Here is a 26,636-nt window from a genome sequence, read left to right as displayed (position 1 = left end):
TAACTTAAGTCTGTCTTAAGTCTGTCTTAAGTTTGTCTTAAGTCTGTCTGAAGACTATCTTAAGTCTGTCTTAAGTCTGTCTTAAGACTGTCTTAAGTCTGTCTTAAGTCTGTCTTAAGTCTGTCTTAAGACTGTCTTAAGTCTGTCTTAAGACTGTCTTAAGTCTGTCTTAAGACTGTCTTAAGACAAACTTAAGACAAAATCCTAACTTCTGTGAATACCAAAAGTAGTAAGTTTAGGATTTTGTCTTAAGTTAGTTCTGTGAATCGGGCCCGAGAAGAGGAACAAGGCCGGGGAAGAGAATTTAGGAGAAAATTACCAGGTCGTAATAATATAGATCCAAACTCAAAAAGAAATGGCTTAATCAATGCTTGTTCAAACACTCTTTTGCTACTACTTGACTGGTGTCCACCAAGTAGTTTGAGATTTCAGTTGTTTTTTTTCCCATTGTTTCTGAACTTTTAATGAGTAATTCAGTATTGTTTGGCATCACAAGGGTTTGAATGAGCTGAAAAAGAGAAATAAATTCAAAGTTGTTCCAAAAAGGGGGACCTTAAAATATATCTTGTCCGAGGCAACACAAATCCTTCAAATTGTCACTGTCTAGGGGGCATTAGTACTTCCTTTCAGAATGGTGGTTAAAGGACGCCTGCCAGTAGCGGCCCATGGAGGGAGTGCCGCGGGGCGGTGCGGCGGAGCAGGAGAGGGGCAGGGTTGGGGGTAGAAAACTCCGGCTCACAGCCGACCAGAGTAATGTAAAGAAATAAATAAATAAAACAAATTTCATTGCGCGCGCTGAAACGCATTTGCCGTTTCAGCGCGCGCAATGAAATTCAATTTATTTCTTTACATTACTCCTGTCGGCCGTGAGCCGAAGTTTACTACCCCCCACCCTGCCTCTCCCCCGCCCCACCATCCCGCGGAACTCCCTCCATGGGCTGCTACTGACGCCTGCACTACATGGTCCTAAATTCTGCTGAAGCAGGAAGAACATACTCCTGCACCACCGCCACATACCGCATGACGGCAACACATTGTTTACTGACGAGCTCCCTATTGTGGTGTGACAGCTGCGGGCAAATTCAAGTCATGAACCTTCCAAGAAATCAACTGTTTTGCATGCAACAAATTGACTGGAGAATTGTTGTAGAAACAGGGGAACAGAGACTGTGTAAAAATAAATGCATGCCACCTGAAATGTAATAATGTGAACAAATCATCATAATAGCCCTCCTTGGAGATAGTGCACTCTACAAATCTGCATAACATAACTATAAAGGCATTGCTAGTTTACCTTAAAGTTTTATTTATTTATTGTAGTTTTCTATATATGGTCTAGGCCGCTTGGGAAGTCAGAGTGCTTCACAGGGGCTGCGCTTGGTTCATAATACATTATCATTGATTCAAATATACTATAGTGGTGATTTCTAAAGTGGCAATACCCTCATCAACATTAATATAAGATTAAGCACGACTGAAAACTGAAATCTAATGAAGGCAAACAGTAGTACAAAAATTAACATTGTGCAACAAGTTGCTTCTGGGAACATAGTGTAACACACTACACTGCTCACAATTTAAGGTATATGTAGGTGATCTGCCTGTGCTTAATGTATAAAAGGATAAGTGTCGAGCCTAAAGTTTTTCTTAGTAGGCCAATGCTGAAAGTCAGGATTGACAAATACCAAGGCAATTTAGCCTCGACTCCACCTCATGCGTCTTTGACCCACCGCCATACACTCACTGCCTCTTTACTTCAATCTTGCAGGTTCTTTTTCATCCCTAATTTCTCCCTTTTTCATTGTTTTTCTGACTTTCTCTTCCTCCTTTCCCACTTTCTGTCTTTCTCTCTCTTGTTCCAGGTCAAAGTCTGATGCTGAAAACAAGTCTAGGGGGCATATTTAAAAGCCCCTATCGCCACCGAAGCCTTACTTTTTGTGACGGTCCGGTGGCATTGTGACATTTCCTATATTTACAAGGCGGCGCTAAGCCACTTAACCTGGCTTAACACAATTTTGTAAATACACCCCTTTCCACCGAAGTTCTATGCTGCAAAGGGGCATGCTGTGGGTGTTGCAGTGGGCAATCCACCGCAACACCCATTGCCTTTTTACGCTGCCCTAGATTTGCAAGGCTGGGGCAGCGCCAAAAACTAACGCCAGGAATCCCTGATTTTAGCATGGCAATAAGAAGGAGAAATTATGAATTTCTCCTTGTTATTGCACTTTCGATGTGTGCTGCATTCTCCAGCACACTTAGAAAGACGCTTAGAAAGAGCAAATCACAATTATTGTTTGTTTAAGTGCAGGAAGGTGACCCTTCCCGCACATGAGCAATCACCCCTACAGCATGTGCACTCTTGCAAATGGCAACAGGGTACCTGCACTGCTAAGCAGCATTTTTTGCACCAGGGCTAGGGAAAACACAGGCGTGTGCTGTATTCTTGTAAATAAGGTGCATCCCTTCATTTAAAAAATGTCAGGGTGGGGCGTTGCCAAATTTGGCGTACCACAGTGTTCTGACTTTTTTTGTAAATATACCCCTTGGTCTCCAAAAATCAGTGCTGGAGGGCCCCCTGAAACCACCACCTCCAAGTTAGCACCGGGGTCCACTTAATTTGTAAATCTGGCTGATACCACCATTGTGATGTTGATTTTAATAAGTTACCAACTTGGCCAACCTTACAAAGTCGGTGAAGTTTTAAAAATAAAATTAAGTGACAAGATTACAAACAATAATAACTACATTTTAATCTAAACTCTGACACAATATTCATTCTTGGGAAACAATTCCAAAAATGTTTTTGTGGAAAATTTCACATTCAATTGAAATTTTAGAGAGTGCTTGTAGTTGCTAGGCTGGCCACCTTTACAAAATGTTTGTGGGAAATCATAAAGTCTCACTTCCCTATGTTTGACACGCTTGTGTCCTGTTGATGTTGTGTTATGCTGAGCTTTCCTTTTAACACAACAGCCTTTGCTAAACGTTTTTACACTTTAAGTCTGTTTACTTGTTTCTAATAGCTGTTCTCCACATAGAAAGGTACATTCTGGGGCTGCCATTACCATTTCCAGCTCAGACATTGTTTGATCGTGAATTCCCTTCTTCACCTTCACCAGTCTTTTTTGATATTTCTGAAGATTCAGAAGGCCGTTAGCAGTTCCTATCATGTTAGTTACATGTCTGGAAAAGCAGTTAGGGCTGGGACAAAGTCAATCGCAAGTTTGAGCGCTTGTGAAAGGCCGCTAGGTTTGGTGCAGCATGTGTAGCATGTCAGTCTTGCATCTAAAGGGCCAGTAGAGCTGGGACAGAGTATATCAAATGTGAGACTCACCTCTAAAAGGCTGGAGGAGCTACTGAGGAGTCAGTCACCCGAAAAAAAACAGTTTGCTGAGGAAGAATATGGAATTTGTCAGGTGAACCTCAACAGGCCAGTAGGGCTGGAGAAATGCCAAGCACATGCCAGGTACACTTGTTAAGTGTGACACATGTAGGTGAAAAATCACTTTTATATGCAAACTTCGATTAGGTGCAAAATCTCTATTCCTGCAACATCATCAGGAGCATGGAAACAACTGTAGGTGCAAAAACACATTTTGGTGCAAAATGAAGGTGAATAGGGATATCAAGAAATTAACAACACAATCAGGAGAAAGGGGGTCCTAGGGAACTTTTTGAGACCAAGCGTGAATATATTCCCTAAATCGATTATATACCACAGCTAAAGTATCCACGGGTCTATTCCAATACAGAACTACACCTAGCTTAGCGGAACGTGACCATGTAAAGAATGACCAGTACATGAGCCTGGGCACTCCTTTCAGGAGGACGGATTCCAATCACTCACCGAGGTGACATGCTTCATCATCTGGGTCTCCTCCTAGCGACACATTAGTGACGCCAGGGGCTACAACCCTTACAAGTTACATGGTTGTATTCGTTCCAACCTTGTTTTTAACATTTGTTCTTTCATTTATGGCACAATTTACGAAGTAGTAATATACTTAGTGTTTGGTCCTGAAGAAAGCCGAGGATTCACCTAGTCCAAGTGGCTGAAACATGTAGACCCCTTTTTTTCAACACGGACAGTTATTATGTTAAAACTGTTGTTGCACTGTTTTTAATCTGGGCACTAGGAGATACCCAATAAAACTTTTTTCTCCTTGTGTTTATTTTAAATTCATGTGCACTGCGTCCATCACTCCTTAATATAACACCTCTTCACATCTAGTGGATCTGATAAGAGCGCGCTATCGCGCAGTTAGAGCTAGTGTAAAACATCCGTGAGCTCCCCTTCTCTTTGTAATGGTTGTAGCCCTTTGCGTCACTAGTGTGTCGCTAGGAGGAGACCCAGATGATGAAGCATGTCACCTCTGGGAGTGATGGGAATCCGTCCTCCTGAAAGGAGTGCCCAGGCTCATGTATTGGTCATTCTTTACATGGTTACGTTCTGATATCAAGAAACTGCCTAAGGCCCCCAAACGTCTGTCCTTCCCGCTGCCATGACTTAAGAACCAAGGAGAAAGCATCCACAGAGAGGGACAGATGCACACGTGCACAGAGAGTAAGACAGCCCTGCACTCAGATGACACACCTACAGGTAACCACTCTTACAGATGGTACATGTGCACACATGCATCCACAACTTTATTTGTGTAGGGGAAACTTTTCAAGTGATTACCACTTGTGCTCCATAGTCGGTAATAATTTCATATTTTGCAACCCGGAAAGCAGTCGTAAAGCATTTGTGCATATGTTACGAGCCAAAAAACAGGGAGGAATGTCCATAGCTGCACCCTATCTTTCGGTGGTTCGCAAGAAGCAATTAGTTTGCGTTATGATTTACAATGGCAATTACAAATCATAATACGAATTTGTATCTTGCTAATTGGAATTTATTCACAAGACCATTTGCAATTGCTTGCAAATAAAAATGTTTTGTGCAGGAGGTTCACTTCTATTTTGACAGGTCTGTTGTTAAAGGGACCATGAGTGATGCATTAGGACTAGGGCTCCCAGTTTTCCGTTTTTGCTGACTTTTACAGATAAATACAGACAGAAAACTATTTATTTTGCAGTCTGTATTTATTTTTAAACACAGAAAAATACAGAAAATAGGCCTTCATTGGATATTTTTCTCTACTATCAATCATAAGTGCCAGGTCAGTAGGTGTACAGATTGAGAGGTGGGGGAGATGAAAAAAGAGAATAGAATTCTTAATTAAGCTTAATTAAGTGCAGATCTACAGTGATTTAAACTCTTCTACAATGCAAGTGTTTTCAGAGGACGCTATTCCACTGCATACTGCTGAAACCTTCTTGTCATTCAAACGCAAGCATACATTTATCAGTTAAATAAATGTGTAAAAATACCCATTGCAGCTTCATTTATACAGAAAACAAAAAATAAAAATGGATAAAAACAGGAAAAATGAGCAAAAAATAAATATGGATAAATACAGCCGGAAATGACGAAAAAATAAATACCATAATTCCGGAAGCCCTAATTATTACATCTGCATTGCCTTGTGCATGTCTTCTTCTTGTATTTAGGTGTGTGAGAGCGTGCGAAAGCATGTTTGCGCTTGTGTGCGATCCTTCAGCGATTATGCCTGTGCTGCAAGTGCCCTGTGTGTGTGTATACGAGAAAGGGAATGCTGCTCTGCAGGGCCCATTTGATGCATGATTTCTGATTGGAAAGGAGCATGCACAGTTACTGCCTTGCTGTACCTGTAATCTGTGTGTGTAAAGGAAGCGTGCATCACATTGCCTCCTTCCACATGCACCTTGTGTTGTCCTGGACATTTTGGACCATGTCTAGGGCCACAGGAATTATGTGGCTGGGGAGAAACACAATATGCGGCATGGATGACTAAATTAAGCGGCAAGAAAGGGCCAATTATGCAGGTAATTCGGCACATTTTTTGACAGTATTACTCCATTATTTTGTCATTTATACATATGCTAACACAGTTTGGGCAAAGGTTTCACCCCACTAGTCCCAGTTTAACACCGAAATACAGCAATAAGCAACTGAAAAGTGACCAGTCAACATTTGCGAAGGGCTTTCCACCACTCCGCAACTTATGTTGCTGCATTCTTTTTTAACTTTTGATCCGTTTGAGTTAGAAACATATTTATTTTGGTCAAATCTGTGGATTATGCAGCAGATGATGTATTATGTGGCAAACGTGGCAAATTCATAGGTGTGAGGAAAACACAGCAGCCAAAGGATCACATCTTTCCAATGGCCATGACCATACCCTACACCAGGCTTCTTTAACACACAAATAGTTACAAGGCAAATGGCAGCCCTGTATGCCCTCGCACACATCTTTCCAATATCTACCGCAACATACTCTTTCCACTTTGCATTAGCAAGGGCACTTTGCACAGACATCTGACATGATAAAGTTTATTACCATCAACATACTAAGCACTTTTTAGGCATTGAGCTAAAACGCTCACATAACAATGCTTACATATTTTAACTATGCTTCCATTTTTGCTCAACATATATGTATTTCTGCTGCCCTTTATGTTGCATTAAAGATTATCAATAAAAACACTTAGTGCATGAAGTTCTTTCGTTAAAAAAGTGTTTGTATGTCTGTCTGCTTCCCACTTCTTGAATAATGCCCTTGTATACAAACGAAAAGCCAGGCTTATTGGCTTTGTCAATGCTTACTTATACATTTACCTTGAAGCAGACGATCAATTATCGCTACTGGACATGTTCCAGGGAATGTTCTAAATGTTGATAGACAAGTCTCTAAGAAGTAGCCTCATTTTTCCAGGAAAATGGGGTGCGGGTTTGAAAAGCGTAAAGCAAACACAAAGACTTGCTCACTTTTTTGGAGTCTGGTGAAAAGTCCGCGCCACTCGCTCAAAGAGGTCCCGCAGGTAAAATGCCGATTTTCACACATTACGTCACGTTGTTTTTCATATTCGTTGTTATTTCTTTTCTTCTTTTTCAATTTTCGATATGGTATTTCACATTGTAATTTTGAACACATATTTAATTAAATAAACTATAGACATTGTGTTAGCTTGGTATTCTACTGCACCACACTGGAGTAAATGCCACAGTTTATATATTTTTTTGGCTGTTATGGTTATGTGCATTGCCTTGCCATTTGTGTCACAGGAAACTATTGGATGTGATAGTGTGGCTTCAGAAGTATCAGAAATAACTCTTAAAAAACTGCAAGAAAGGGGCTCCTGAGACAACGGCTGGATGAAAGCCAAACAAAGCCACAAACAGCAACAGGTTGCATCACCTGCATTGTGAGTCGTCGAACTAGTATCGACACCAGCCCCCTTACAGAAACGCAGGTAGAACACTCACCTTTTCGAACTCATTTGTGAAGTACAGGAACGTCACCGCTACACAAATGGTCTGCAGCAGCACGGCTGTGATGAGGACAAGTCCACACGTCTGGCCCGCGCTGGACGCTACCAAGGTGGTCATTGTTCCCAGGGGTGGCCGCGGTCGGAGCGCGCGCAGGACTCTGCTGGGGTTGTGTGACTTCAAACTGTGCGCGAGGTGTAGCTGTTTCCTGCATCGGGCAGACGCCGACCTGCCCTCTCGCAGAATTTCCCTTGGCTGGAATCCAAGGAGGCTGAAAAACAAGAGCTCTGATAAACCAGGAAGTCCAACGAACGTCAACAAACCCGAACTCAGATGGGGTTAAACATTAACAAAGGTTTGTTTTGTTTGTGGCATTCGCTCACAACTCCCGTGAAACTCCACATACCAAAAAGTTGAGTCCAAATATATTCAAAGTGTATTCTAAATTTAAGCAATTTTCAAACAATCATTCACAGACTACTATTCTTTAGAGAGGGACCTGGTGGCTCGTTTGACAAATGAATCCAGTTCCTAGAGCAGTGCTTCATCTCGGGGCCAGTAGTTCAAATCCCAGAGGGTCCACTTAGCCTTTCATCCTTCCGAGGTAGATACAATGTGTACCATTGAGTGTGGTGACAATAATCTAGCACCAAAATGTCCCAAGGGATAAATACGGGTTTCTAAAAGTGTCGGTCATACAGAGCAATGTCGCATCAGAGTGGGCCTTAAAAAATCTTGGATACAATATTGAGGCTACTGGCTATAAAAAATTGCTTGGACTTGATCTCCATATGTTTGAAACTGGTAGGTACTCCAAGAATTTTTTTTATTGTGTGTACGGGGGATCATTGTTAAAACAAGAACTTCAAACCAAAGTTTCATATTTTTTTTAGGACACAGTTTGGGATTAAAACTGTTTACTTCAAGCTAGTTTAGCACATCAACTTTTAAATGGGTTCTTAACAGGACTGGGCACACAAAAGTAATGAATTAAATCAATATTGCAATCTGAAGAGTGTACATGCAGCCAGAGGTGCAACTAGAGCCAAATTTCGCGGGCGGGGGCACTAATAACATTTTCAGTGTGGGGGCTAATTCTTCCAGCAATAGTCAGAGTGGAGATACAGGGGCTCTAAGAAGGGATGAAAAAATACAACTACGCCTCATTATCAAGTAAATGGTATTTTAAAGACCTGTGAAGTACTGGGGTGTAGATGCAATAAGACGCACGCCATAGCAGCCAGCCCACAGCAGCTCAAAAACTGTCTGTGTGTGTGCCCGGCAAGCTGTCTCAGCCCCGGCTGACACACACGACGGCGGGGGCTGAAGCCCTTTGAGCCCTATGCGCGTTGCGCGCCTGCCGGCAGCCATGTATTGTTCAAGGGCAGGGGTTAGAAGGCCCAAAGTAAAGGATGAGGACTTTAGCCAACATTCTGGACAACGCCTGCACAACAATGGTCTCTCCCACTAAAAACCATTTTTATTGAAAATGAATCAAGCCTGGAGTAGGAGCCAGGTTATAGTAGCAATCAGGACCTTCTGTCATCCGCTACAGGCTGCACCCCTTGACTAGAGGGGCGACACACATTGACTAGAGCAGGAATCTCCACTCTTTTCTGTAATGAGAACCACTTAGGATCAATAAAAATCATCCAGAGCTGCGATGATTAGTGTTGTATACCTTTACATGGGTAATACATAATAGCCGTAGGTTAAATGCCCCAGGCACCAGGGCTAAAATTAGTAATAAATCTCCTCAATGCCATATGATTTATCACTCAAACATCAGCTTGAAATATATTTTAGAAATTCAACCATCAGTTCGAAAAATACACACATTTTCATTTCAAATACTCATTTTTCAATTTTGGTATACATATAAAAATTCAGTCGAGTAAAAGCTTCGAATTTAGTAGGCTGGGCGGCACACAGGAAAGCTTTTTCTAGGTAGCTGAGAGCTACCAAAAGCTCAAAAGCTACTCGTTGGAGAAGCCTGGAGACCATAGCCACAATTTAGCACCAATCTTGGGCCTCAATTTACCAAAATGCCAGGAGTAGCAGAAGTGACATCAGACAATGTCTGATCATTCAGTGGCATCAGAGAGGTGATGCATTGCTCTGGCCATGGTCCTATAACAGCCTCCTATTTGTTGCTGTCGCATTCGAGGATGGGCTATAGACAGTATCAGTTTTAGAGCCCTGTTTACATTATGTTCCTGCTACTACCTTCATATATCCTGAGACCACGAGCAGCAAGGGCGGTGCACTGCGTAGCAAAGGGCAATTGAGGGGGATAGCTATCTTTGGCTGTGAGCATATAGTTATGCTACATTTTTTAAGTGCAATCTGTCATGGCCATTTTTGTTGGACTATTTGTCGGGAGTTCTCACTCCAAAGTTTGACAGGGTTCCTAAATTGGAACACGAAGCATAAACGTTGAATATTGCTGTGTGTATAAAAGGCTCATTTCTGTGTAGAGACATGTGAAGGCCACTTCATCAGTTTCTCTCTTTCACATAATATCATCCTTACATCTTCCTACTTGAAATATGAACCTGACAGCCATATTTAGGATCCTCTCTAGCTGGGTTCCTTTCTTGCCTAAATAAGCTCCCCTGGGGAGATTGGGGCCTAGTTTTTGTGTGATCCCTGTTTTTTAATAAAAACATTTTGCAGACTCATCCCCAGGGTAGAGTATTGAATAACATTGAATAACATTGAATAACATTGAATAATATTGAATAATTGACATCCATCAAGAGGAGAAACACAAGCTTCCACACCCAGAGGGGCTGTGCTTGATCTCTTCTGTGGGTAAGGTTATTGGCACAGATTTCTTTAATGAATAAGAGACTTCCCAACCTATCAGAAGCAGGAAGGTAGACAGATCTCCTCCCTCCTGTTCGCTCCACAGACCCTGATATGTAATGAGCAGCCCCCGTCAAACAGAAGCAGCGTTTTTGCATTGCCGGCTGACCTGGTTTGCCTGTGAACCAGCAACCTGGATGGAATACTGTGCCTGGGTGGCCCGCCAGAGGACTGAGGGGCAGATTTATGTTGGACTTGCGCCACTTTTACGCCGCCGTTGCGTCACTTTTGTGACGCAGCGGCGGCGTAAACCCTGCGCCATGTTGCGCCCCATTTACAACGTGACGCATCTAGGGAGATGCGTCACGTTGTAAAGCTTGCGCCACATGTGGGCGTACCTGCACAGGGGGGGGTTCCGGCGCAGGAACGCCTCCGAAAAGTGGCTGAGTGAAATCTACAAGATTTCACTCAGTCACTTTTCCGGCCATGCTGCGTCAAAACCCTGCGCCTGCTTGAAGCAGGTGTAAGGATTGACGCAGCATGTTAGGGATAGGGGCACCCCGTGCCTTGCTGGAGCTGCGTCGCAGTTGCGACGCAACTCCAGCAATGCGCCAACCTTACGCCGGCAGATGCGTCACACATCTGCTTGTCCTTGCGCCACGATGCACCACATTGTAAATGCGGCGCATCTGCGGTGGTGCAAGGGCGAACTTGCGTGACGCATCTTCCCTGGCGCATCCATGATGATTTGCAGGGATGCGCCAGGGAACATAAATCTGCCCCTCAGAATGCAGGTGTTAACTCGTGCCTTTACCTGCATTCTAAACCTTCACCAGTACAGTCAAAGCTCGGAGCAGGAACGTAAAGTAGACAGTGGCTGTGGACATTTGGGAGAGAATGTGACCTAACGGCTAGAGCGGTCGACCTTGAAGCTGGGGAACCGGGTTTGAGTCTCGGCAATGATGCTCAACATCCTGTGATTCTGGGCAAATCACTCAATCTCCCCGTGCCTACCCCAAATTAATGCTTCTGTCTGTAATGCAACTGGAGCTCATGTACAGCGCTCTGATACCTATGGGTCGCGTTCGTGCTATATTAAACTAAAAAAAAGAAAATTGCTGCAGTGGGGCAAGATTAGAGGAGCATATGCTAATAGATTTATTGCCTACCTGCTCCCAGACATTTACACCGGTCATTGCCCACCACCCAATTTTTCATTCTCCTCTTCAACATGGCATATAAATGCTGGATGGGAATTTAAGAGCAGTTTAAAGAATCCGCTGATAGCAATTGTGATCCTTAGCAATATCTACAGAAAACTAAGATTCGTCGGCCTACTGAGAAGGCTTAATAGGTGGGCAATAACAAGTGGTAACTGCCTCCCTGCGAATGTTTGCTGGGTTCTGTGAAGGTTGAGGGCATGGTGCACATAGAGAAGACAGAGGTCATGGGTTAGAATGGGGCTGATGCGAATAACCCTACTGGCCACTCACAAACCTCCTCAAACCTATTAATATAAACACAAACTAGTCACATTTGAGAGATAGGCAGGGCTGCTGAGATCCATGGACTAGTTTAGAGCACAAGATTAACTGAAGAGAGCAATCCCTCAAGCCAGTCAGACAGGGTTTGGAAAACAAATCACCACAAAGCAATCCTAGGAGTTATTCTTCACAACGAAGAAGTGTACATTTAATCCAAAATCAACCACGCAGTCACTTATTAAAAAGAATAACTGGCCTGTGTTCGCAATAAAAGCCACAACTTCTTCAGCATCTCAAAGATCTTGCTGAGTTTTGCACAGAGGAAGGATTTTGGGAGCTGTTTTTCTTTTGTGTTTCTTGTCCTAGAGTGTATTTATTCTCAACAAAGTTTCTGAAAGATTTAAATTCACCTGCACCTACGTTGTATCCATGATGCATTCAATGCGCATCAAAAGTTGTGTCTCGAAAATGTTGTCAGCCCCTCAGATGCTTACGGAGGTCACATTGTGTAAATGCTTATCAGGGTTGATACTGTCAGTATCAGCGACATTAGTGTCGATAGAACCTTGCCCCACTAAAATAGGCTAAACCACTGGGCATACAAAGGGCATATCTTGGAAATGAATGAGGCTTTCACTGTGTGCTCTGCTGTGTCTAGTTTAAACCCCTAACTTCAGTTCTCAGAATACCTTAGGTGATGCACACACAATACCATGACAGGAATTGAACCGCAGACCACTGGAGTGTGGATTGTCCAGGAACAGTAAACTTTTTATTTAATATCTGTTTATTGAACAAAAGCAAATAGGAAACAATACATGCCACAAGAAGCAAAGGGAAGGGGCAAGGGGATAGCAAATAATCAGCCCAAAAAGCAAGTCCCTCATATCGAAGCTCCAATACACTGCACGAGGATTAAAAAAAGCAATTTTTTAAAGATGACAACACCTATGAACTTGGGCCAAAGCAAAAGTCCAGGACTTGAAAGTCATTCATACAGAGGAGGGTTCTCCAACAAAGCATAGGGAGAGGGCATGAAATGAACCAAGGACCTAGGGGCCAGTATAGAGAGGATCGGCTATCCTGGAGGGGTCCCAGATATACATAGGGAAGCAAATAAGGACACAAAATTAACAAGGTTTGGTAAAACAGGGCCCCCGCCCAATCATATGGCCTGTAGTCTCAGTGCAGCATCACTAATATATTTTGTAGCAATCAACATATAAATAAATGTCAAACAGAGAGGAAAAGGGAAATAAGAAAGATACTAAGAGAAGACAGGAGGGGAAAAGTAAAGACCAGAGGAAAAGAAAGCCAAGAATGACAAGAAGGAGAGGGGTGAGGAGGGGTGGATGCGCCAGAATGGAGCATTGGAGGGACCAATGACAAGTCCTAAAGTGAAGGGCGGGAATTGAAGGAGTTAGGATGCACATCTAACAGGCGTCACACACTCCAGGGGATCCGGCTGTCCGCCTCTAGAATAAGGTTCCAAAGGATTGTCCAACAATTGCAGTGCCCTCAATCTAGGAGGCATTAGGCGTGAGTGTTCAATTTTAGTAAGGTGGTGTACAAGGGGACGCCATATGCGGTCAAAGCGGGTGTCAGAGTGGGCAAGACGGGCTGTAAGCAACTCGAGGGAGAGGACATCCCATAGGCGAAGAAACCATGCAGCAAGAGGCGAGGGGTGGGGCTGCTTCCAGCAGGAGGCAATGGTCTGTACGCTGCACTCAGTAAGTGAAGGATGAGATGCCAGTGGGCCGAGGTCATAGCCCTTAGTGCACTGGATCGAATGCTTAGAAGTACCAGGGATGGGGTAGCAGGGATTGGGAAACCCACAATTTCCTTAATATGGCTGGCTTCCTTCCAGAACACAGTGAGCTCCATGCAAGACCACCAGATATGTAAAAAATCCCCTCTATCAGTCTGACATCTCCAACAAATCGGGGTGGTACCCAGGAACATCTGATGGAGATGAGTAGGAGTATAATACCACCGTGTCATTAGTTTATAGGCCGATTCACGCTGCGGAATGCTACGGTATACTTTAGGAATGTCCGTCCATAAGCGGTCCCATTCCTCCAGGGAAACGTCAGTAGTCAAATCAGCGGCCCAGCAAGTTTGGTATCCGTGACTTGGTAGATGCCCAGAGTGCTGAAGAACCGAGTAGGTCTTAGAGATGAGGCCTTTTGATCCGTCGAATCCACAATAGTACACTTTTGAAAGACCATTTGCGTGAACCAGTCTTCACTTGCAAGATTTGTTCAGTCTCACACGCGTTTGTAGTCTCTTGCTCTCGGTGGATATGCATAGTCCCATGAGAGTTCATAATCTTGTGGGATTTGGGTGGCCATTTTTGTCGGTAGGCTCTCCACCACACCGTAAGTCTGTGCTCTCAAGGAAAGAAAAACAGGAAAAGAAGATCTCTCAGCAGATATCTAGCTAAAAAATTTCAAATAGGCTCCAATAAGGACTGTGGAATCCAGGAACTGTAAATCTCACACCGCAAAACCTGTGAAGAATAGAAAAACAGACAAGAGGGTTTCACTGCATATTCTTGCATGTATGTTGAGCAAAAATGGTATCCTACGTGTTAAGAGCTACGATAAACACAAGTTGTGGTTAGGCCAGAAGGACTGAGAAAGTAGATCATCTAATACACTAATCTTACAGGCATGTTAGAAGTTACCAAAAACAAGCCACAGAGAACATGCTTAACAAGGCAAAGCAAGATAGTTCTAAATTATGCCAGTAGCTGCTTAAAATAGGATGTGATGAGTGCAGGACTTGTCCAACTACAGGAGACATACTCAGTCTTCCTAATCATTCACCAAGCAGCATAGATATCTTTCCAGCTGTTTTTGGTTTGCGCATGCGTTTGAGGATAATGGGCTGTGATGGGTCCAAGTTAACACCATAAACTGCTGGGGGGGTGCAGAGATAAAGCCCTCTGCCTATCTGGCAGGCTGTTGGTCTGCCCACCAGGGTCCAAATGGCTCTGTATATGTAAATCAGCTAAAAAGCAACTTAGCCAACATAGAACCAATATCATGATAGAAGGGAGGAACATTAAATAATGGTTATCGATGATGAGCGCCTCCAGGATGCCTGCAACGAATACATAATGACAACAATCCTCCAAAGGAACATCCCTTGACTGTAATGGTATGATGACCCTCAGAATATCCTCAATAATATTTCAAAGGGACTCTGCTAGCCTACTTTTAACTAGTCAAAAGGCATTAGCTAGAGAGCTAATTCAGTAAAATGAGGAGGAACTAGGAAAGGTCTGTGACACACAGATTATTTTATTGGCACAAATACACAGTGATGGAGATTCCCAGAAAAGGTGATGCAGAAAGAAACTAATAGGTTTGATGATCACTGTTTGTGTGTATTGCCATGCAATGAACCAGGGCATGCCACTGCTGTGTTCTCTGCTGAAGGCACGGTATCTATATGTTCATTGGGAACAGAGAGGGTTAATGCTTACCTGTGCACCAAAAAATAGCAACAAGCATCCATGCATATTTTTTCTTTACTCACAACTACACCTACTATTGCAAAAAATGTCCTTGACCTTTCATAGGGATTCGTAGGGGTAATACAATAGAAGTACACCAATCATTAAATTGTACTATTCAGGTCCCCTCCACCCAAAAAATGTAATAAATTCGACATTAAATGAAATCACATAACCTTTAATCTTACTCCCTATCACGCTTTTAACAGTACTCGCGTACACATCAGCAAGTTAATGCTCACAGCATAACACCCACTTCAAACTATTCACCTTAAAACAAATGAGGACTATTGACAACTTCTCTCTAATAACTCACACTGTTTTAAACTTAGAATGCAGAGGGCATTTCTGTTTGAAGATGGGGTTCCTTCATAATCTCAATCCCATTTCAGCACTTTTGGGGACGTCCATTTTAATCCAGTTCAGAAAAATACTTTTTTTTGCTGGTGATAGTGCATGATGACAAGGCATCTTTTTTGCCTTCCAATTACTTTTCATGCAAATATCTTTGGTGCAAATGCCAAAATATAATTTTTAATATGTTCATCATAACTCACTTACATGATTGCAGGGACTCACGTGGTATTTAAGATTGTTGATCTCTCAAACACCTTAGAAAGAATTTAAAACCCATGGCTAGTAAATAAATGTAGCCGCTTTGGGTTACAATGGATTTGTTTATAATCAAGGGATCATGTTTGCACTAAACAATTCAGATGAATTTGCTTGTTCTGCCACATCTTCTTTCTTATTTTTTCAGTGATCGCAATAACTTCGTAATTCCCAAGTATTCGATTTTCATAACATGATTCTGTAGGACTGCAGATGTTTCTAGTGAGAATGCTGACCCTACCAGAGGCTCTAATGCAAGAGTAGAAAAGAGTGACAGCAGTGGGAACCCCTTTCAGGTACCTCCGTACAAAGTTATAAAGAGTGACACACAATTAGTTCTAATCTTAGTTTTGGACAGTTACAAAGTATACGTAGTCACACAAACACTGCTGCCTCCAATACCAACTTATATGAAAAAACATGTTTGCATTACCATAATGCAAACGTGGATTTTTTTCATATGATACGGATACATATTCAGTTTGGAAATTACCATTTAAACATCTTCTGTCTCCTTTGCTTGTGGTTATCAACAAACAGAACATTTATTATATTTCTGATTTATTTAGACTGGTATACTTGTGACTTGCCTGTGATGCCTGTCTCTTACTGTGATCACAGCAAATTGAAATCACATTTTTAAGGACTCCAGATAATAAACAAGTCCTCATTTCATATGTGAGTTCCCTGATGGCAAAGATGTCCATTGTAGATGGCTGGAATCTACTCTAAGGTCATATTGGGTCAGCCATTCAAGTGCATAATTAGACTTGACTATTTAGCTTGCAGAAGTTAATTGCATGTGCAGGGTGTGGAGCTGCCATGAGACTGTTGGTTGCACAAAGTATGATGCCGGAAGGATTAGCTCAACCCTTTCTCTGGGTGGATGAGGATGAGAATAAACCAGAAACTCTAGTTGTCGCGTGCACCATGGAATGCTTTTTGGTTCATTGTTAAAATGAATCAGTCAATGAAGGTACCAAGAGGTGAGTTCTAACGATGAATCATAGTCATTTTGCACAATGGACTGAAAATCATTGAGCAATATTAGTAGGTGTTGCAACTTGAAAACTTAAAAAAAACTTGAAAAGAGAGTTACTGTATTTTTGCATTAATTTCGAGATTTTTGAAGAAGAGGAACATAATGAATAATTAAATGTATGATTGAAAGTAAGGTAATGAATGTAGGATGTATGATCTTAAGGAATGCCCTTTATTCGTTCATTATATATTGAGATATAACGAGCTGTATGGACTAATTAATTGGTGAAATGTTGCAAGTACTATTGTAGATCATTGACCTGTAAGCTATTAGAATGTTTGGGTAAATTCTCTGCACACAGTCTCAGTAGCGGCTGGTGTCAGAGGAGAGGGGAGGGGCAGGGGGAGGCCGGGGAAAACGACGAACAACAAAAAAAGGATTTTTTTTTAAAACGTACCTGCCCCCTGCACCCGACCGCATCGCCGTCTCCTGTTCCTCGCGTGGCTCCACTGCAGGCACAGGCTCCCAGAATACCCCGCGGGCAATCCTGAAGCTGCTCTCACACATGAGAGCAGCTTCAGGAGTGGCCTGAGCGCCGAGAACTTGCGCTCCCAGGGAGACTGGGAGCCTGTGCTTTGCTGTCTCCAACCCAGTAATGCCGCTGGGTTGGAGAGAGCATTAATGCGCATGATTGTTTGGCCGGCCTGAGACGGCTGGCCAAACCATCATGCGCATTGATAACAGTGCATATCCCATCCCGTGGGTGCCTGTGATCCCCCTCGTCCCGCCAAAAGACTCCTATAAACAAAATAAAACGATACTAAATGCGGGATTATTATCATGTTTTCGCACTGCTGGCAGGTGGGAGACACGCTCCCCCATAGCAGAGTCTTCTTAATACTTGCGCTCATAATGAACTGTATTTTGATGTATTTATATGATTTTTATAATTCATTTTCGAAAATGGCTGAACGAACAATGTTATACTGTGGAACTTGGTTCTAGCAGCATGCTTTGAGTGGTTGTGCGGTCACTCAATAGTTGCTCCCATTGGACAAGAAGTGGATGGTTACTCTGGGTGTTGTTGAGTCCTGCTGGACACAGTCTAGTGTTTCTGCCAGCCACTCCCCCAAGGGCTGTGTGTGATATGAGTCAATTAACTGGCGTGTTTGAATTCGCGGAAGTTACAATCTGTGTTTCTGATTGGTGTTTTGTGTGTTGAACTGTTTAATTGTGTGGTGTGCCTGATCTTGTTCTATCTTGGGTCTGCAATTTGTCACTCTGGAAGAGATACAGAGGAGAGGAGGACGTGTTGAAGCAAGCCCCAGACCTGGCGCACAGCCAATGACATGAAATCTGCGCACTGAGCATTAACCCACTAAAGAGACAGAACAAACTGGAATGTGGTCCTTTAATAGGAAACAAATGTTGCATAAGTGTGAAGCTGCATTGTGAAAGAGATGAGGATTTTTTTTCACAAGGATGGTCGAGACCAATTATGTTGTTATTAGTTTAATAGTCAAGGAAGCTGGCCTAGCCATGTTATATCTGACAGACAAAGAAAAAAAAAATAGCATTTTACTTATTTTGCTGAAAACGTTACACTATGTGACATGCCAGACAGCACTTATAGATGAGGAAAATATGACATACTTTAAACACAGATATATACAAAAAAAACTCAGGATTCAGTTTCATACCATAAAAAAACAGTTTTGTTATGTTATACTATACTATGTTATGTTAAGTTGTGTTATGTTATGTTGTTATGTTATGTTACAGCGCACGTACACCAAGTTTCTTGCCACTGTAGAGGATAATGCAACATCGTATGAGAGAAGTAAAATGAAGTCGCTTTTTTAAATCCATATTCCAATTTACTGACTCATCTAAAAGCCATACAAGAATCACATAATGCTTTGATATACTTTGATTACAAAAGGACAAAAGGAACAAAAACGTTTTATCTCAAAACATAACTGACTAATAATCCTTAAAAGGCTTACCAGGAGTCCTGTTGGTGAGTCATTAATAGATTTTCTCAAGTTTGCCATTCAAATTACGTATAAAAGCGACCAGGAGGTAAATACAGCGGGAATAGTACTTATCTTTGTGAGGCTGCTGTTGATGTGCAAAGAGCTCAAAGTGAGTGTCTCTATCCCCCTATTTCAAGTGCATAGACCAGAGGTTGTGTTTTTTGGTTGACCTCCTTGTGGCCCAACACTGCAATGAGCAAAACTCCAAGCCTTACCTCCAGGTGTGTAGATCTGCGTATTTCAGACTTGCTCATGATGCGGTCAGCGTCAGCACCAATATGAGATTTTACCATTAGGTAATTCCATATTGATGTCCGCCCCCCCACCACAGCTTAATTTTTATCTGCCAGTACTTTGTCTTAGTTGGTAATGCACTTGTTACATTCAGTTCAATGGGATGTCCCCAGAAGTTGCGGGAGCTAATTTCTTTGAAGGTTTTCCACTTGTCTTACCCAAGAAATTGTTCAAATCCAGTTGTGCTCTGAGCATCGTGATAGGGTTGTCAGATACAACTTTAGGGCATATTTAAAAAGAAGTAGCGGAGTGCGGCGTCAGCCTTCTAGGCTTAATGCCTTGCACCGACACTTCTGAAACGCAATGCTTCACCGTATTTACAACAAAATGGTGCAGCCCTGCGTTTCCCCCTGCACTGGCGCTAATTTCAGCTGCCTAGCGTCAACGCAGGCACCCGTGCACCATAGTGCAAGGGTGCCTGCGTTGTGGGAATGAATGTTTAAGTGCAGTAAGGTGTCCCTTCCTGCACATAAATAATCTTAAATGGGGCTTTGTGCAGCACACATAGAAGTTACGCTTTGTGCAGCACACATAGAAGTTACGCTTTGTGCAGCACACATAGAAGTTGCAACTCGTCATTTTTAAAATGATTGTTTATGTGCAGGAAGGGACATGGTGTCTTGCTGCTTGTCTGTGGGCTACACAATGCAGCACACAGAGAAACAGCAAAAACAAGGAGAAATTAAGTATTTCTCCTCGTTTTGCCACGTTTAGACCACTTTTTCTTTACTTTTCATTTTGGCGCTGCCTCCTATTTACGCCACCCATGTAAATTGGGGGTTACAGCGGAACACCCACCGCAACATACATTGCCCACTCCTTTCACACTACGTATAGTGCCAAAGTTTCCTTATTTACAAGGCAGTGGCTTAACACTGCCTTGAAGATAAGGCAAAGTCCGTATCGCCACAGGAACGTCTTCAAAAGTGTTATTCCTGTAACAATAGGGGCTTCAAAATTTGCCCCTTTGTGTATTGGTTTGTATAGTTTGATCCAAAATAAAACTGGGTGCAGTTGGATATTCCATCGGGTGCAGCACTAGGTCTGGTATTATTGGTCTCAACAGGGTACCTGGGCCCTTTAGCAAGCGTTTTCTCAGAAGTTATTTGCTATTTTCTGCATATTACATTAGCCAATAGTTATCGTCTGTACACGCATATGTTTGCTTGGTCTGTATCTCAAGAATTGAATTGATTTGATTGACTCTCCCTGGATGTTGCACCTGTAATGGATTCTGCACCATTGAGCATGCTGTTTTGTCTCTTTGCAAATCCAATATTTGTTTGTTGCCAAACCTGATGCTTAAATAGCCACACTTTGCAAACTGTTTTCCAGTTGCATCTCTTGGCAATATATGCTTGCTTTAGCATAAACAAATAAAGAAATGTAAAAAGAGCGTTAACAGTAACATACGCATGTATATATGTACTATAAAATAAACTAACAAATACATTTGGTAATAGGCACTCCTGGCAAAAACTCAGTGCAAGTGAAATGATGAAAAAATATGAAAGATGCATAGAAATGTATGCAGAATTAACACTGGTCATATGGACAAGATTAATCAAAGGCCCAGACAGATATAGGCTCAGGGTTATAGTGCCCAACAGTCAATGGATGATCATGTCAACATTTTAATCCACAATGTTATTTGAATGGGTCTTCTTCAGGACAAGCAGACATGTAGCATCCCGCACATCTGTTGACTGAGAGTAAAAGGGATCACTGCTTTGCTCTCAGAGTCGACAGACATGTGAGTGAAAAGGGGTTTATGACAAATCTTTGACAAAGGGTCTTCAAAAGACTACTGGGGGACACTTTTAGACAATCTATGATACACCTATTGTCCCTGGTCAAGCAGGTTAGGTTGCTCCCTGTCTACTAAAGTGACGATTCGACATTCCTTACTGCTGTTTTAATTATTAGGCCCATACACCTCCTGTTGTGACCAAGTAGGTACCCTAAAGTATTTCCTTTGTTTTCACTATTAACTCTGCCAGCAACCATTTTGAGTGTGTTTGAGTGATATTTGATGGAATGCAGAATGTTATATTTGACGTAATATGGTTTTTAACCATGGCATGTTTGTGACTACACATATGTACTTGCAAGAAGTATACTGGTGCAATAGGTACTGATGTGTTTTTCGTACCTTATATTTGACTATGACTTATACTGTGATATTTGATTGATATAAATAACATTTAATTAAAGAATGTTGTAAAATCAAAGGGCCAGATGTACGACCCGTTTTTGCATGCGCAAACGAGTTTGCAAACCCATTTGTGTAGTATCTTCATGGAATGTTATTAGTCTTCCCCTTTACCTTGTAAGTAGCTGCTCAGCCTGTGTGAGAGTTCTGTGTGGAATGTTGACATGAGTGGAATGTTTGGGTGCCTGGGTGTGTGTGTGAGACAATTGGGATGATGGGCTGAGCAGCTAGCAGGCTGCTCCTGGTGGGGATGTACTATGGATGTTAACAGCTTAAGAAATATCATAAAGACATCTCTCGGCTACGTCTGCTGTGTCACCTCAACTCATGGAACCAGCTTACTTCAGTTTGCACATGCAAAAACATATTGGGCCATGTACATAGCCTATTTAGCAAGTCGCAAATTTGTTGCGACTCGCTAAATAGGTTTTCCAACTCGCTATGTGGCAGGGGTGCTCCCTTCTAAATAGCGAGTCTCAAACACTTGCAATTACCACTAACTTCAAATAGGCGGTAATGCATTTGCAAATGAGAAGAGGTCCCCAGGGGACACCTTCCCCTCTGCAAATGCATGCAAAATATTTTTTTAAGGACAGACAGTGGTCCCAGGTACCACTGCCTGCCCTTAAAAAATGAAACGAAAACGTTTTTTTTTTTTTTTTTTTTAAATGCATCCCGTTTTTCTTTAAGGAAAACGGAATGCATTAAAAAAAATGCTGCTCTATTAAAAAGCAGTCTTTCACAATGGAGTCACAAATTGCGATATGCTCATTAATATTAATGAGCCTTGCAATTTGCGACACCATTGGGAATCTCAAAACAGTGTGAACACACTGTTGTGCATTTCATTTAGCGCCTCGCAATTTGCGACTAGCAATGTGTCGTAAATTGCGAGGCGCTAAATGAAAGGGTCGTACATCTGGCCCAAAATCTTTTACTGTGATACCTGATGGAATTAAATGTAATTAATGGGAAGAACATTCTCAAAAGAAAAATTTGTGAATTTCTCGCTAGTTATATTATTATATAAATGCCATATATTTGCTAAGATAGGAGAGGTATTTTTGTTTTCCAACTATGTGTTACATCTTTTTTGCAGTCTTGTTGAAGCTCTCTTGTGCTGTATATATTGTACAGTTTTAGTTTTAGTTTTAGATGGATGTTTTGCATTAATATTTATATATTGTTGAGGAAGTGAGAACTACGTTGGGCTCTTTTACTTTTTAGCTCTATCCATGAATTTATTGGATTATGTAAATGTGCATTTTTTTCATTTTGGTTGTTAGTGATTTACTGGACTACTGAAACTGTTAAATAGGCCCTGAGGAAGCCATGTTTATTGTGAAACGTGTTGGCCGATTTGTGTTTGGACAATAAATTCCTTAAAAATCAATTTTTGTTTTTGACCCTCGCAATTCTTTCTGAGTATAAAATTTCCTATACGTTAATTACAGATGAATCGGATTACCTGTAAAAGTAGGAATATTTTATTACCCTTAGTATAGTCACAGATAGTGCACTTTGTGCATTGTGTCCAATGGTGACAGAAATGGTGCACAACGATATTGAGACACTGGCAGGCCCACATTGCTCAAGCAACTTCTTTCTGTGATTTCATCACTTCTTCTTTTTTTGTCTTATAGAAGTATAAAGCTATTTTAAGCACCAGTGTGGTTTTTTTAGGAAGTTACATTTGTTCCTTTTCCTTCCTTGTTCTGTTCTCCCCTAACATTCTCTTCTGAAGAGCTCCCTCAAATTCTATAAAAATCAGAATAATGACATAAATATACATAAATAGTACAAACAACAGCAAAGTAATTATTTTTATCAAACATATTTGCTTACTGAATGGTCTCTAAAAGCACGCAACTCTAGGACTTGATAGCATTGTGAATCACAAGTCCAAATCTATTTTAGTTCTGTAAGTCAAAAGACTTCCTTGCTTTGGTGGGAGTGCGACACCATAAGTGTGAATTGTTGTTTCGTGCTGGTGTTGTTTTTTTCTGAATCTACTGATTATAATAATTCTGCATTGCTCATGAGTTCGATTCAATTTAAGAATAATTGTGTTATATGAAAGTGTTTTGCAGGCACTCCTAATGTAGAGCATAGGTTTGAAACAAATAACTTCGAACAACATTTTATTTGAAAAATTACTTTTGTAGATAAAATATGGAATTGGGATCAACCAATATACCTGGCACACAATAGACACAGGTTCAATAGAAAATATTTGAAATAAATAAATACATTAAATGAATAACCCAAAGCATACCCCAAACCCTATTCCTAATGCTAACCTTTAGACTAAATTCATCACTAACCCGACAGTAACCATAAGGGTAACTTTAACCCTAAACCTGAATCCTACCCTAACCCTAAATCGTAACCCCAACCCGCTGATCCAACCTACTAACCCTAAACATGACCTTACCCCAAAATGAACCCTATTCCTAATCCTTACACTAACCTAATTATACACCCAGGGCCAGATTTATCAACATTTGTCGCAACACAGCAAGCCTACTTGTGTGCTGTGTCAAATGGAGAGTGCAGGAGTGTGCAATAATTACTGGCATATGGCACATTCCTGGTCTCTTCCAACCCTGGCACACTGAGTGTAGCCTAGCGCCAATGCAGGTACCCTTGTGGTGCAAAGGCGCCTGCGATACAGGCAGGCTTGTCTTGTGCAGGATTATTTTAGTGCATTTCTGCAGAACAACATTTCTCAAATGCATTTTCCTCTTTCTTTGTGTGCTGCAGAATGCACTCAGAAAAAAGAAACAGTGAGGATAAATAAAGATATTTCTTCTCACTACGCCTCACCTGGGAAGATGTATTATTTTGATGCATTCCCAGATTTACTACCGTTAGTAAATCTGTGAATGCGCCTAAAATCATGAATGGATGAGTGAGAATACCCACTCTCCACCCAGGGAACGCTTTCCCAATGCAGAGTTACACCAGATTTACTATGCCACACAGAGCCACAGGAAATGAGAAACCTCTGGATGATCAGTAATTTCAAATCCGATTCCTGGATAAGTCTTCATTTTCCTCCAGACTAACACTCTGAGAATTCAGCTCCTTCTAGCAGCTGAAAACAGTTTCATGATACCAATGAGCAGAAGTGGCCTGACCCCTTTCAAAGTGGGGGGGTGGGCCAGGCCGGAGGAGGGATGTCGGGAGGAGGGGGGAGGAAAGAGAGGAGGGTTAGGTGACCAAAAAAAATAAAAATAAAATAAATTAAACTTACCTTAACACCGCCGCTGTTTCCCACCGCATTGTGCTCTTCCTTCTTCTGGCCCTGGATACAGGCTCCCAGCCTGCCCTGCGGCCAATCCTGAAGCTGCTCTTGCATTAGTCAGGGCCGGACTGGGAACCTGGCAAAGTACTCGGCTGGCCCCCCGGGGGGGGTTGGGGGTGCCGCCGAGCTCTTTGCCAGGGCTGGTTTTCGGCCGATTTTCTTACAGGGCCGGTTTTGCAGCTATGCTGCAAAAACGGTCCCCAGGGGCCCAAAACCGGCCCCCACCCGTGCGGTGCACCGGGGGATTGCCCGGTGCCCACTACGGCCAGTCCGGCCCTGGCCTAAGTGCTGGCAACTTGCGCTCCCAGACAGACTGGGTCTGTGCCCGCTCTCTCCAGCCTGGGCAACGCAGTTGAGACTGGAGAGAGTTTATCTGCGCATGAGGGTTTGGCCGGCCTGAGACAGCTGGCCAAACACGTCATGCACAGTGAAGGGATGCACCACCACTCACCCACCAGCAGTGTCATCCCCTGGACCCACCCCCAAGACTCGTCAGAGTCCTGGGGGCGGGCCCAGGGGATTAAAATAAAGAATAATAAAATGGGTTTAAACCCCGTTATATTATTCTTTTATTTGTGTTGTTGGTGGTGGGGGGGCGGCGCTCCTCCGCTCTAATGGAGCGGCCACCGCTGCCATGAGCCAATAAACTGTTGTTAATAGTGGCATCGGAAATCAAGGGAATCTTTGAATTTACACCTAAGATCAGGTCATCACTTTTTAAGACTAGAATAGAGACTGCTTTAAATGCCTCCCACATGTTTAGTAACCATCACAAAATAAAGCAAAATATGCAAATGCATGATGTGCACAATGCTGGGTTTTCTTCAGCCCTTGCAGGCTTGGTAGTCAATAACTTTTTTAAGTTTTAACTCCGCCGTGAGCCATTTGAGGGTGGATATATCGGTCACAGACAAATGTAGACTTGCTGTTTATGTCGTCTGCAACTGTCTGGGAGATTGGCGAGTTCACCTGGAGAAGATCTGGACAATACAATTTCAAGCTGGCCTCCATGTTTTAGAAGCAGTGGTAGTGCAGTATATGGCAAACTGTGAATGAAATGAGCTGCCAATGGTAGAACAGTCCAGCAATACTGAATAGCACAGCCTTGGGAACTGAGAGGGTGCACTAAAATACAATGAAAAAAAGAATGAAATGAAATGGGGACTATAAAAAGAGAAACTGAAAACCAATATACTGACCCATCAGCCTGTCCCTGACACTGAAGAACACTTATTTTTAGGTAGATTTAAACGTGATCAGGCCTGATGCTGTCACTCTCAGGGCAACAGAGCGAATGGATGAAGTGGGCTGAGAGATTGCCCCATGGTATATGTGGTCATGATCAGAAGCAGAATGTGAATAACATCAATAACATTCTTTTTTATTAATAAACGCTGGGCTGACTGAAGCCATCAAGTAAAGAGAGTACATTAATGCACACCAGGGTAAAACCCTACCCATAAATAAAAAACATGTACACAATCACAGTTCCATAACAGTGTAAGAACCATCCTAAGAGGGATTAACAAGAACAAACAAAGTCAAATCTTTGATCCACAACAGTTCAATGGGGAGGGGGGGGGGGGTTAACAAAGCAAACACAAGGAGATGATGGACGGAGCACTGACATTTTTCAGACACTCACCCCCAGTCACAGATCTGGGTTGAATCCATCATCGTTCTTTAGCTCACTTCACCACCCCAGTTCAGTCGCAGCAATATGCAAATCAGCCTTTACCCTATTCCTCATGGGAACAGTCAAGCCTGAACTGTCAAGCCAGGTCTTCCTGGACCGGAAACAAGCATCCTGGGACCGGTTTCAGGGTAACACCCCATGTCAGACAGACTAGCCTAAATCCAGTGGCAAAGTGAACAAGGGACCCATGTCTGGGCATACCCTGCCTATTTAGGGCAAACAAAGCAAACACAAGTAGATGATGGACGGAGCGCTGAAACTTTTCAGACACTCACCCCCAGTCATAGATGTGGTTTTAATCCATCATCGTTCTTTAGCTCACTTTGCCACCCCA

General features: G+C 42.4%; 1 protein-coding gene across 1 annotated transcript in view; it reads right to left on the bottom strand.

Annotated features, from left to right (window-relative positions):
• TNFSF10 (TNF superfamily member 10) overlaps positions 1-7,602 on the bottom strand; it is a 122,099-nt gene extending 114,497 nt beyond the window's left edge. Inside the window, exon 1 of the mRNA XM_085635432.1 lies at positions 7,349-7,602. Within this exon, the coding sequence (XP_085491558.1) occupies positions 7,349-7,471 (123 nt within the window). The 5' untranslated portion in view covers positions 7,472-7,602. The remainder of the gene's footprint in view (positions 1-7,348) is intronic.
• Positions 7,603-26,636: the final 19,034 nt, after the last annotated feature.

This window comes from Triturus cristatus, chromosome 11 (genome assembly GCF_964204655.1).
Source record: "Triturus cristatus chromosome 11, aTriCri1.1, whole genome shotgun sequence".
Lineage (NCBI taxonomy): Eukaryota > Metazoa > Chordata > Amphibia > Caudata > Salamandridae > Triturus > Triturus cristatus.
Note: the sequence above shows the minus strand (reverse complement) of the source record. Positions and strands in the feature narration are given on the sequence as shown.